This window comes from Strix aluco, chromosome Z (assembly GCF_031877795.1).
Source record: "Strix aluco isolate bStrAlu1 chromosome Z, bStrAlu1.hap1, whole genome shotgun sequence".
In the NCBI taxonomy this organism is placed as follows: Eukaryota; Metazoa; Chordata; class Aves; order Strigiformes; family Strigidae; genus Strix; species Strix aluco.
In genome coordinates this window covers 45,386,843-45,400,325 of record NC_133971.1, presented here as the reverse complement: position 1 = coordinate 45,400,325, position 13,483 = coordinate 45,386,843, and the positions used below count along the sequence as shown (strand labels likewise).

Here is a 13,483-nt window from a genome sequence, read left to right as displayed (position 1 = left end):
TTCTGCGTATTTTGTATCAAATGCCCATGGTAGCTGCTCCCTTCTCACTCCCAGAAAAAGCTGTTTTGAAAAGTGTTGCAAGAACTTTGTGGAATGATAACAGTGTCTAGTTTAAGAAGAAAAGGTATAATGGAGGACCTATTTAATTACCCATTTTTGAAAGATAACGGCTTCTGAAGCAGGACAAATGGAGCTGACATGATAAAAAACTCAATAGAACAAATGATGACCAGATTTACTGATTCTTAGACACAGGTTTGGGACTAAGAATAATTAAAATTATATGCTTTGGGTTGGTTTGGTTGTTTTCTGTTAGCACACTTTTTTAGCAGGACTAAGTACCAAGTAAAGAGCGAGTTTCTAGCCCTTAGATAACAAGCAGATATTTGACTAGCCATGCTTCAGCGGTGGTTGGCAATCTTGCACCCGGACTAATGTACAGAAATACATTTTTTGTTACCTGAAACAATTTTTTGTTTCATGACTTTGCATTGCTGTTCTAAACAAAAGTTAACAAGGTTTTATGAAACTGTGCACAGAGTAGCTTCATTCTCCTTCTGCAATGATGTGTTTTTAATTCAGTGCTTCCAGATTTCTCAGGTAGTTGTGACAGTGTGCGCCAAAGAAATTTTCAGCGGGAGATGTAGCTTAATCATGAGTATCCAGGATTATTATATTTGCCTAACTCGCTAAACTCTAGGCTATTCAACTAAAGTCAAGCCAGGTAATATAAATAAGAAGAGCCCATACAGTGTATCTGAAGTGAAATACTTTGAAACTTAGTAGACATTATGCTAATGAACTTGGATGTAAACACAAAGCAGGAAGGAAAACTGAGAACTTTTCAATGTAAATGTAGACAAATCTGGATGGCATGCAGAGGAATCAGTTTAAGTTAGCCAGTGGGTGTGTGGGTATTGGATCTTTAATGAAGGATGACCTGTTTACTCAGCTGCTTGTTGCAGACTAAAGGACCTTTAAGTAGTGAGAAGACATTTATGTTCGTTCTTCAACAAGCCTCTCTTGTCTCATGTGTTCTAAAATATTTTGTTTCTAAACAAAGAAGGCTATCTTTAAAACTGGTTTGTTCTACAGATCTACAGTGAACTAAGCTTGTAGTTATGTAGGAGCTGGAAGGGACCAGGAATGGAAGACACAGACGAAAGCCTGGATTGGCATCTGATAAAAACAGAAGTAAAAATAGTTAAAAAATAGTAATATGAAATATTAGTGGAGACATAGTGAAGAAATCTTTAAATGAAGAGTGTTGGAGGTCTGGCTTATCACAGTCGGTAGGCTGGCTCCTTGTAAAAGATTGTGCAGATTTCTATCCATGTATTAGGACTCTAAAACTGCACTGATCTTGTTTCAGATTAGTATACCTGTGCTCTCGGTGACACTTTTGAAGAAAACCAAAACCGCCCTTCTTGTGCCAAATGCTCTGATCATAGCAACAGTCACAGATAGGGTAAGTACTGGTAAGGGGCGAAGCTACTGAATTTGGCCTGCTTTCTTTTACTTTTTTTCCCCCCTCCCTACTTACTGGCAGTAATATGAGGGATTTTTGAAAGTCCCAAGCGGCCACCTGGGACAGCAAAAGAAATTGGTCTCACGTGGGCGTTTAGACTTAGGACCCTGGAGGATCTGGTTTCTTAGGGGATGATTCTAGCTTCTTCTACCTCCACTCTTGTGCCAGGCAAGGACTATTTTTTTTTTCCCCCTCTTACTAACTCTTTGTGTTTTTTCTTTGGATCTGCAGTGAACAAACCTATGTAGAACTTGATGAGAAAGTAAGAAACAGAATCTCTGGTTGCCACCTTCTCTCTGTAATCTACCATTCCCCATTCTCCAACACTGCTGTGTAGTAACACTGGAGGAACTGAAACAGCTGGAAGTGCATGCACATAGGGTTATCTGTCTTGTTGGCAGCTCTGACAGGATTCTTTCATTTACTTGGGTCTCTTACCTGACCAGCAGTACCTTAGATGCACAAAATACTGTTGCTTACAGTGATACTCAGGAATAGTCATTGCATCAATCAGTAGAAAATGTGATTATCCCAAGCGTAGCTTTAGAACTAGACTATTTTCATTGCACAGATACTTTGTGAATGCAGGAAACTGTAAAAAAATAACTATGGGGTTTTTGGTGTTTGTTTGTTTTTTTCTTTTTTAAAGGGGTAGATAAAAGATCATATGCAAAGTCTTTTTAAGAAAAGAACAGATCTGGACTATGCTCTGGCTCCTGCAGCAGAACGTGGTAACTTTTATGTGCCTGTTCTTTGTTCCTTGTGATTAACCTCAGGTCATAGGCTTAGAAGGAGTGGAGGTTTTTACTGCTATATGAAGTTTTTGAAAGTAGTTACTTGATGAGCAAAACCACCTATCAGTTTTATTTAGATGCAGCTTCCTAAAAGGCCTTTTCTCAAACAGTTGTGGAACTTCTGTTTTCCAGTACATGTTTGTCTCCTTACTCTCCAGAGATACCACCTACAAGCTATTGAAATCTATCTGTGGACATCTTGAGGTAAGTATTAATGGGAGTGAAGACGGTATGTAGCTTTGTGTTCAGTATTACTGCTTTTCTTCTTTTAAATGGCAGGTAGTTTCTGAGTGTTCCTTGTTAACACTGCTGCTTTTTTCAGGATAGAAGCATGGGCAACAGTCCAAATCCCTCTTCTGCAGAAAACAGCTTCAGGGCTGATCGTCCTACAACTCTGTCCTTGGTAAATGGATTAGATGTTTGTTCTTATGTTGCATGGCATCTTTCATTGCAAGTATTACTTATAATGTCTGAAGAAGGGAAACTGAAGGAAATCATGACATCTGTTTCTAGAACTTCCATGAGTTTTTCAACATTAGGAAGCAGTGAGAATGATGAGCATAGGTGTAATTTGATCTGATCACATGCAGTATACATACAGAAATATGCTTTGTATATATTCCAAGGTCTGTATGCTCTCTTTAGCAGTCAGGTTTCACCACACCCTCTACTGAAAGTTGCTTCTTCCTCTGCCATGAACAGTTTTTGAAGTGTTTGTAGTTGCAGTCCTTCCTGAGCCTGTTCAGACATCTGAAAGAGCTGTATAGTCACATGTGACAACCAGAGTCTTAATTCTAGTAATGCCTGTCCAGTTTGTCTAACTTAACAGTCTTTCTTTTACATACAGACTTAAATCTCTTCACTTAAGTCAGGGGGTGAGGCTTGAATTCTGGTGATAATATAGGGCTTATTTTGCTAACTTGATCTTGATATCAGAGATTGTTCCTGGTTAAACAGTTTTAAATCTGTAATTGCTGGTTCAGTTTCTAGAGGGAGGTCAGAGGAAATAAGATTGTTTAGATTTAGAACAGGGATGAGCTTTCTTGTGACTTTCTCCCCATCAGGATTTCAATGAAGACTATTCTGATCTGGACGGAATAGTGCAGCAGCGGAGACAAGAGATGGAAGAGTCCAGCAGCACAGGCTCACAGACACCAGAGCTGGAATGCTTCCAAGGTGAATGGGATCATGGGGCCCCAAGAAAATGAGAATGGGTTATCTCTCAGTTTTGCTTCTGTAATCCCCTTCTGATGTGGAATCTACATTCTCCACAGTCCTGGAGAATGACATGGTTTTTAAGGTCTTCCTCAAAGCCACAATAACTGTGTTTCCATTATTATATCCCTTTGCAATCCAGACTCAGGCAATGACTTGGTCAGCAGTGGATCCGATTTATCACTACTGCCTCCAGTTGCTTATCCATGTACTATGTGCTCCCCACATCCCCCATTAGTTATACTAGTAGAGATACACATAGATGTTCCTGCTTTTAAAAAAAAGAAAAACAGACAAACAAAACCCCTTATTCTAAAGTAGTTCAAGTCACAGTTTACCTTCTTCTAATCTATACAAATAACATTCTGTACAGTGGTGGCTTTTGGTCATTAAAAAAGTTATTTTTGGCATGTGTTTTTGTGGGTTTGTTTTTTAAAACCCTCATTTTATTTTTTGCAGTTAAGACACATGAAGATACTGTTCAGAGTTGTTCTTTCTTAACTCTGCTGTTTGTAATCTCATATGCCTCAAGTTCTTCACCTAATTAGCAGGAATGTTGTGTAGAAACTCACTGCATATAAGTTCCTTAGTACAGCAGAACTTGTTTTATGTAGCACATGCTGAATGTTACTAGCAAAACTTAGGGTATTATTCTGCTGTACCATTAATATATATTAACATATTAATGTGTTGTTATGCTGTTATTACTCTGGGTTCCATTTTGACTTTTAAATGAAACACTATCATTTTTTTAATAGCAGTTTTCTGTCATGCTATTTTTAATAAACTTTTTTTTTGCTATGTGTCTTTTTTCAGTGGTATGATTTGGGGCTATTCGCGTTCATCTTTGGTATTTACTCTGTGTTTTTGTTTGGTGGTGTTTGTGAAGCAGTAATTAAATTGTGGTGTCATCACTTGCCACATGAATGCTCTGAATAATGATTTAACTTGCTGTCTGTCTTCCTTATGGCTAATAACTACTTCAAACCTTTCCATTTTCCTTTTCCACAAGTAAAAAACCAATATCCAGCTAAAGAATCACCCTAGGAAAAAGAGTGGCAGGGTGGGGGAGAGCACATCTGTCACTTGTGATTCTGTTTCTTGTGCATCATTAGAGCAGTCCAGGGTGTGTAAGTAAAGCATGAACAAAACTGAGAGTGTCTGGATTTTCCTGTCCCATCTCTTTCAAGACATCATCTGCATTTAAAAAAGTCGGGAAAGGGAGCTATAATCTCCTTTTTTAAAGTAACAATGCAGTATCTCCATCTGGTGTTGCTTTGGAATTGTTACTTTAGCATATTCAGTCCTTTTCAGAGGTTACTTTTGTGTCTGTATAATCTTCTGAGTGGGAATTCAGTGACAACCTTCAAAGTTTGCACAGCTTGCCATCTTTCAAAGGGTCTGGAAATGTAAATGCAGTATATATTGTCCTCTTCCAGTTCAGGTGCTTCTTTATATTTTGTGATGATGTGGAATTACTATGTAAACTGTTTTAAGGCTACTAAACCAACTGCTGCTTTCTATCCCAAGTCCAGAAATGCACCTTTTAAAATCCTCCTCTTCCCCTACACTTGACTAATTTAAGCTACCAACAGTTTCCATTCACTTCATATTTCAGCTTTATTAAAAATCTTGCTTTTCACAGATTATCATGTTCTTGAGACACAGACTCACTTGAAAGTTTCCAAGACTGAGGCAAAGTCTGTCCGTTCAGATGCACACAGTAAACGTGGACCTGATGGAAAAGCCCAAAGCAGTCCTCGAAATGGTAAGGAGTCAAGGAAAGATCTTCAGCTGGAGTTAGTCAAGATATTTGCATAGTTATGTCAGTTCACATAATTTGGAAGATCTTTCTTGTTTATCCCTCTATTTATATTATCTGTTGCATGCTTCAAAACATGGTTTGTGTGCTGTGGTCTGCTTTGATCAAAGTAACACTTGGTTCATTTACTCACAGGCCATTCCGAAGCCTTCAGGTTCTTTCACAAAGTGAAGTCCCAGAAGCTCTTGTCTCTGAACCACGTACTCATATTTTACGCAGTTCTGTAAGTTAGCAATTAATACCAAGATTGTCAAAATACTATTATTTTCTTATGTTTATATAGATTAATACAGTCTAAGCTTCACTTGAAAAAAGGAAATTATTGGGAATTTTGGCCTTTATACTTTTCAGAAGCAGAAATGCTGGGCAGGCTTACTTAACGGGTCTTTTACTTTTAAAAGCAAAGGGTCTTTTGGTTCCAGAAATGTTAAGAGTTTAACTACCTGCAAGTTCATTTTACATGTCACATAGCAAAGCCATACTCAAGGCTAAGATTTTTCTAACTGTTTGAATGCCGCTGATGTGTTTCTAAGAATAATACCTTTATTATTCAACATATACAAGTAACAATTTAAATGTCTTTCAACATTAAATTTGTCAGGTACCTCTAAAGTTTCCATTAACTGATGTGCCCTATTTTTCCCTCTTACAGTGTTTGTGTATTAATATTTTCTACCTTCTACATGAGATATAAAATCAGTGTCCTGGAGGAACGTCTTATTTCCATCACATCCTTTGATTCACATCTTAAGGAGTAAGACACACTGTAAAATGTTGGGGTTTTAAAATCTTATCCAGTATCTGTCATGTTCATCTGTTTTCTTCAGAAACTGCTGTGATACTGCAGTGCCCTTGTGATACTTTAGTGTCCTGTAGTTCTTGTATCTGTACTTGCCTCATCTCACAGCTTTCTGTTTAGGACTTTTAGTACAAATGTGATAGATCATGGTGTACTACTGCCCTGAGAATGTTTCAGATAGTTGTAACTTCAGTGTAAACTGCTAAAGTGAGTAGTTCCTTTCCAGAGCAATGATTCTGTGGAAAAGGTGTAACTTTGTCTTCAGTCTTAATGTCACTTGATTAGCCTAAGATGACAGAAGGTACTTCATAATCTTTGGGCTAACACATCTGACTTGCTTGTATAATATTTTCTAAAGCTTTGAGCTGCCTATGTTCTCTTTAAGAACTGATATCCCGTCTTCCTAAAATAAAAAAAAAACCAGCACCCCACACCACCAAACGAAACCAAAATAAAAAAAAATCCAAACACACCAAGGAAAGGTTCTTTGTGTATTTGAAGAAGAAATAGGGAAAGGGGTCATAGTTCCACAGATAGTTCCATTCTGTAGCTAGAGTCATGGATGTCGTCTGCCTGTGTATATTTTTTTTTTTTTTTTTAATCTCCATGTTGCATGGATAGGAAATACGCAAGCATCAAATGGAGATGCGGCAGTGCAGGGTTATACACCACAGCAGTATGCCACTGTAAGTGGCATCAGCTTCCTGCTCCTGTCTTAGCAGGAAGCACAGAAGGCAGTTAACTGCATACTGCTGAGAATACTAATCACTTTATTCAGCATTAAATTTTGCAATAACTCTTCGCCTCTTCTCGTAATTGATTTTTTTTCCTGAGATGGTCTGTAAAACATGGCTTCAAAAGTCATTTGTATGTCTCAGTGCGAAACCTGCAGCCATATGCAGCATGAGAGGGAATGCTGACAGCTGGAGAAGCACTAGCTGGAAAACAGAGTGGGGAGATAAAATTCAAGACAGCTGTACCAAGGCTGGCTGGAATTGTCCACAGAGTGTTTCAAACCTGTTCAAAGCTCTTGAATAAGTGTGCCTGTTAATTCAGCTTCCGTTGACCTATCCGTGACAAACAGGTCACTCTGACAACACACTTGTGGTCATGTTGAACAATGACTGCTCTCAGCTGTGTTCTGTGGAAAGCAGTAGGACTTGTATGCATTTGTTATGCATGCAGAGATAGGTTCTTGATAAAAAAGGAATAGGATGGAAATGGTTCTAATCTTAAACAGGCTTGCATTTATATTTTACCAATAATGCAAGGAGAGAGGCAAACTACCTCTAATACTAGGCAATGTCAAAAGCCTTTTTCCCACTTTTGGCATGTTTTTGTTAGCAAGACGCTGTGTCCCTCTTCTGAAGTACTCTTAGATGAGAAAGTTCTGTTGCTCTGATTCTAGGATGAGATACAGGATCTAATGTGTACTTCTACACTGTCAAGGGGTTGTTTTTTTTTATTTCCGCCAAGTCACAGGACATGGAACTTGCACAGCTTTTCAACTTAATTCCAGTGGAAATAGCTATAAAGTTTTCCATCCAAACTGTTGGAGAATGAGACCACATAAAGAGAATGTAGTCAGTAGTGCAGAAGTGACTTAGGCCTTTTTTTCTGTAAACAAGTACAGTTCATAATGTTGCCACTGTATTCCCATCTACATCTACAGTTCTGTTTTCCTCTTTTTTCACTTCTGTCACACTTCTTCATTCTGTTTGACAGACATCCAGTGCGCCAAGGTTTGGGATCTCATCTGCAAATTAATGCTGATGCCCTTTGTGATGAATTAACTGCTAATCTTATAAAATTGGAAAAGGTAACTTCCTGTGTTATAATGCAAGTGCTGATGCACTAATCAGGTTCTTACTGAATTTCCTTAGTCTGTTGTTTTGAAAAGTGCCAAGTTATTCCCGTATTTGATACCAGAAGCTAGCATGTTTTCCTAGACAAAGGATTGTTTTTTGGACTGTAAATTAGCCAGAGTACAAGCATTGGTATGTGTAAATGTTTTGCCTTGAGCTGAGGCTTACAGCCAGGAATACTAATAAACTGGACACTTCAGGGGTGATTATTGCACATAATGATCTCAATTTTTTTTGTCCATGAACGCTAAAGATTCTGAACTTAACCTTTATTACTGTTTGGACTTTTCTGTCTGGGGCTTTTGTTTGAATTTTGGTTTTTTGATTAAGAAAAACAATGCAGACTTTCTATATGTAATCAGCCACCTCATATGAAGTGGCTGGAATCCTGTCTGTTTCACTAACACAAATGCTGCTGCACCAGTTGTGTAATTCCCTATACCTGAACTTTACTTTTTACCATTCTCTAATTGCAAAACTAAATGTGCTTTCCAACTTAAATTGGAAATCTATGCAAAACAAGAGTGGGTGTGCAGACCTTATTTCCGCTTTAGGTGTTGTGGTGGGTTGGTCTTGGCCAGCAGTTAGACACTCACCCAGCCGCTGCTCACTCACCTCCTCCTCCTCCTAGCAGGGCAGGGGGAGAAAATAGCATGAGAAAGCTTGTAGGTCAAGATAAAGGTGGGAAGATTGCTTACTAGTTACCATTGCAGGCAGAACAGGCTCAACTTGGGGAAAATCAATTTAATATAATGCCAGTTAAATTAGATTTGGGTAGAGAGAAACAAGGACAAATGATAGAACAACACTTTTCCTCCCCCCTGTCCCAGGCTTAATGCTGCTTCTGACTACTCACCCTTATCTCTGCCCCTCAAGTGGGGCTGGTGGGGGATTACAGTCAGTACATAACATTTTTCTCTCTGTTGCTCCTTTCTTCCCCCATTTTCCCCTTGGTGCAGCATGGGCTCCTCCAAGGGCTCCAGTTCTTTAGGAAATAACTGCCTGCTCTGGCGTGGGTTTACCATGGGCTACAGCATAGACATCTTCTCTGCCGTGGAGCACATACTTACCCTCCTCCTTCTCAGACCTTAGTGTTCCTTCTGCTGTTTCTCACTCTCCTCCTTTCTCTCTTTGGTAGTTTTTCCCCTTTTTTAAATACATTTCCCAGAGGCTCCACCACCATCTTGGCTGAGGGGCTCAGCTATGCCCTGCAGTGGGTCCATGGGAGGCTGCTGGCAAGGCCATGTTCAGCACAGGGCAGCCCCTGACTGCTCCTGCCCACAAACCTTGACAGCTGCATCCAGTACAGGTGTATGCAATGTTATGTGTTGGGAACACACACTGGCCAAACATGAAAAAAGTATTAGTGGAGCAAAACCAAAAGTTACTTGAATTCCTGTGTGCTTAAGTCATGTGGGATATTTTTGCCTCTGCTTCTAAAACTGAGTGCATGCCAAGGTCTTTGAACACCTTTTTTCCCAAACCACGTTTCTCAAATAGCATGAAGCTAGGATTATATTAATATCACTGTTTGCCTGTGTGAGATAGGTTTTACAGAGGCTGCCAGAAAGAGGTATCACAGCCACCCCTTTGGCTGTGGAAGTCTAGAGTAATGCTAGCATAACCTCTCTGTATGCTCTGGATAATAACAATATGAATACAAGGGGAAAATGCTTACCAGATGATCACCACATACAATCTTTATCCAAATTAGGTTACTGATAAGGCTTAAGAGGTTACTGTTTTCCAGCTGTCTGGGACAGGCTGGCAAGATGGTTCATGGGAGACCTCACTTCCTTTCAGTGGGAAACCAACCAGCCAGCAGCCCTTTGCAGCAGGGCTAGGCACTTTCCAACTCCCTTATATAGTCTGTGCTTGGACACACAGTAAAAGGCAGCTGGATGGTCAGGTCATTCAGCTATTCTCAGAGAAGTGACCCTCCATCCTGAATTAGAGTCTTAAGTCATGTGTTTTTTTCAGTTAGTGTCTACAGGATTGGACCCTTAAAGTCTTAACCTTGTATTTGCCAAATACTCAAGACACAATCAACTGCTGTGCATACAAGATAAATGAATATTGCCTGTAGCTGCATAGTGCCACATCCTGGTACTCTCTAATCTAGATGAGCGGTGGTTAGAACAGGATCTTTGATCGTACTCTTGTACTGCAAAACTGGTAGAAACCTAATAGCTTTATGTTCCCTGAGCAGAGTTACTGCAGTTGCTTAACTGTTTCATATGCCTTAGTGAAAAGTGCTAGTAATTGCTTGCAGCTGGCTTCAGCAGCAAACATAGCATAAAAGTTCCAGTGTAACTTGTCGTCTCTCCCCTCGCTTCCTGTGCGACTGCAGCATTGTAAACTAGAGCACAGAAATTATCTAGGTTAAAAGTTAAAAATTACTCTCCAGTTAAAAAATGTTCAGTGCAAGCATATGTGGCAATTACTTTTGTTATTTTTTACAAGCTCTACTTCATACTTGGAGCTGAGAAATTACCATGGTTTAGCAGAATTTTGCTTTGACATTTAAGTGTATTTACTAGGTTGATAGGCATGGTGCATTTTAACAGAGGATAAAGTGTTAAATTGGGGGAGGGAAAACATGGCCTAATGTTACTTGTTCCCTTGTTCTAAGGTAGGTTGTTAAAAGGAAATTCCTGTGGATGCATTAAGTGACTCATAAAATTAGGTGCTTCCTACTGTTTTTCTTTCCCCAAAATGTCCCTCTTGGAAAAAGGTGTGCATCTGGGCTAGAAATCGTGAGGCAGGATTAAATGGTATCTTTGAACAGAAAGTACAGTGGATCCTCAAAGCCTGAAAGTAGCTGTGATCAAACCTTCTGTAGCCAGTGACTGCTAGTTACTAGGATACAGAAAGCACGTGTCCCAGGGGATGTGACCCACTATATTCCCCCCTGTCTGCTTTTAAGGACAAGGAGATGAAGGGTAGATAAACAGGCTATGTAAAATAGGTCTGCACAAATCATCCTTGAGGATGCAACTGGCTGGCATCGCCTTAAGTGTAACTGAGAGAAGATAACCCACAATCAGACACAAAATCTGGCAAATGGGACATGTCTGCTAATGGTTAGAAGACCTTATTTTGCTGTGCACACATCATAGCTGGCTGTATAGCTGAAGCTGTTAAAAAACTATTTGAATTATCCACTTAAACCTAAGAGCTGCAACTTTGAAATTTGAGGCTTTTATTGGGTTTTGATCAAGTTCAAAATAATTGGGTTACTTGTCCCTTTTTTTCCAGCTCTTACTTTTTTCTATCATATTTTCTCATACCTAATGAAGGAGAGAATCTATAGGAGGAAATTGCAGGAGATACTCATAATATGAAAGCTAAGTGTGCTGCTGGTTGATCATATCTAGACGTTTCATTTGACTCTAGGGCAGGAAATGTTTAACATGAATACCACTGGTGTGAATAGTTGTGACACAGAGTATATGGAAGGGTATGTCTTGATTGGTTTTTTTTTTAAATGCAGTATAACACTTCCTGCTTCCCAATTATTTTTCTCTCTTTTTTTTTCTAAGATACAGAACAACTTACAAAAACTACTTGAAGAGGGTGAATGAAACATTGATGTTCTTGGAGTGCTTCAGACCTCATTCTTCTCTCTTGACAAACAGTTCCAAAGGAGCTCTGCTGGTCAGAGTTCAAGCTTCTTTATTTTCAGTCCAAGCCAAGCTTAAACTACTGTAAAGCTCATGTTATAATGCAGAAAGTCAGTTTATTCTTGAGCATGTATCTGTGTTTTGAAAACATACATGTTTTGATTGACATGTATCAATGTTTTGAAAATGAGGGGATTTTTCCATCTCTATTGTGTGTGAATTAATGGATTTTATAGCTTGCTTGATTCTAGACTTGCTTACACCAGTGCAAACCTGGTGCGGTCCCTTTTACCTCAGCATTTGCTTTCTGCCTATTCTCATAGAAGTGTAAATGGGAAGAATTTCAGTCATGAATCATGTGCTGAAGTGTTGTGTGAATGAGCTGGTTTCTGTCTCAGCTATGGTTACGGATTGGTGCTGTGCTCTTCATTTTTACTTCTTTGTGCCCTGGCATCCCAAAGATCAGAAAACAGACACCTAGATTTGGCTGTATGAAGCTCTGAATGTGTGAGGTGTGCTTAGTCCTCAGGTGCTGTAAAAATGCTCAATTCCACTTTGTGGTATTGCATCACCACTGAGAGGGTAAGGTCTGTTTCTGCTGGGCATTCAATTTCCATTGAAGTCAAGCTTGAAATATGTATGGACTTGCCAACTTACAATCAAGTTGCTTACAAATAGCAGTATGGGTGTGACATATCTGCACAACTTAGAAAAACTGCTAATTTTTTTGTCCACTCATATGGTCTCTGTCCATTAAGTTAATTGGTGTGAAGATCCTCAATCAGTTTTCCTTGGAGTTGAATGGGCTTTTGATCGACTGAGCAAGTGCAATTTATGTTCCAGTTGATGGAAATGTAGTCTTGGTATGTGACTGCAGGGACTGGATATTTCCACATAATAGGAACTGGCAAATTAATGATGCAGCAATACAAACAATCAGTAGAGTGAATGAAAAAGTGGACACCTGCTTTGTTACATCATACTTTTTTTTTTTCCATAGTGCCTAAGATGGGATAACTGGGGATTTTAGCTTCTGATTCACCAAGCAGGCTGTTTAGTTTTTAAAAAACAATATTTAGGATAATAACAACTAGTATCTGTAAAGTAACAGTATTGTTCATGATATGCTATGCATTTTGTAACCATTTCTGTGAAATGTACCTACTTTGTTTAAATAAACTTTTTTAAAACAAGCGACTCGGTACTATAATTTGGATCAACTCAGTTCCATCCATCAGTTTTAGTCAAACATGATACTCACGATCATGAGGCTCATACTCATGGTATGAACTTTGTGCAAACCCCAGTGCCCAACACCAAGGGTTCAGAACTCTACCCTGCTGATGTGCTTCCTCTTACTCAGCTGCACTCAAGGTCTTCCCAGACTGCAGTGACAGAACAGTAGGAGCAAATTTGACACCTAGAGTTTTGAGGAAATTTTAATAGTTTTCTTAAGGGATTTGTCCTTGAAGGATGTTGGATGAGTAGTAGACAGCTTAGAGAGCCCTTTCTGCTCTCTAATGTGCCTGCCTGGCTCAAGATACCATCTGAGCATGGTCTGTCAGAAATGTGTGAGATTTGCCTGTTCTCCATATTGCAGTCTCTGCCTTTCCTTAGCTGTCATGAGATTATTGGAAAACCTAGTTTCACAAGAAAACTATGGAAATAAGTTGATTGTTTTCTTCTTTTTGCATCTTTTTTCCTATTCTTCCACAGTTACACAGCTTATGCAACGTTTTGGACTCTGACATCATTGTTTCCCTTCTCTACTTCCCTCCCTTTAATTCTGTATCAGTACCAGAAGTCTGTAGTTCTGTTTATGGTTTAAAAATTGATG

At 39.2% G+C, this 13,483-nt stretch overlaps 1 protein-coding gene across 3 annotated transcripts in view; it reads left to right on the top strand.

The window, feature by feature from the left end:
- The window catches only part of GRAMD2B (GRAM domain containing 2B), a 34,161-nt gene extending 21,320 nt beyond the window's left edge, over positions 1-12,841 (top strand). Inside the window, exons 6-14 of one of the 3 annotated variants that reach the window (XM_074811956.1) lie at positions 1,373-1,468; positions 2,455-2,526; positions 2,645-2,725; positions 3,387-3,498; positions 5,183-5,305; positions 5,495-5,582; positions 6,012-6,113; positions 7,884-7,977; positions 11,572-12,841. In XM_074811956.1, the coding sequence (XP_074668057.1) occupies positions 1,373-1,468; positions 2,455-2,526; positions 2,645-2,725; positions 3,387-3,498; positions 5,183-5,305; positions 5,495-5,582; positions 6,012-6,113; positions 7,884-7,977; positions 11,572-11,607 (804 nt within the window). In that variant the 3' untranslated portion in view covers positions 11,608-12,841. Of the gene's footprint in view, positions 1-1,372; positions 1,469-2,454; positions 2,527-2,644; positions 2,726-3,386; positions 3,499-5,182; positions 5,306-5,494; positions 5,583-6,011; positions 6,114-7,883; positions 7,978-11,565 lie in introns of all 3 variants that reach the window. The other 2 variants (XM_074811955.1, XM_074811954.1) reach the window with 2 other exon arrangements.
- Positions 12,842-13,483: the final 642 nt, after the last annotated feature.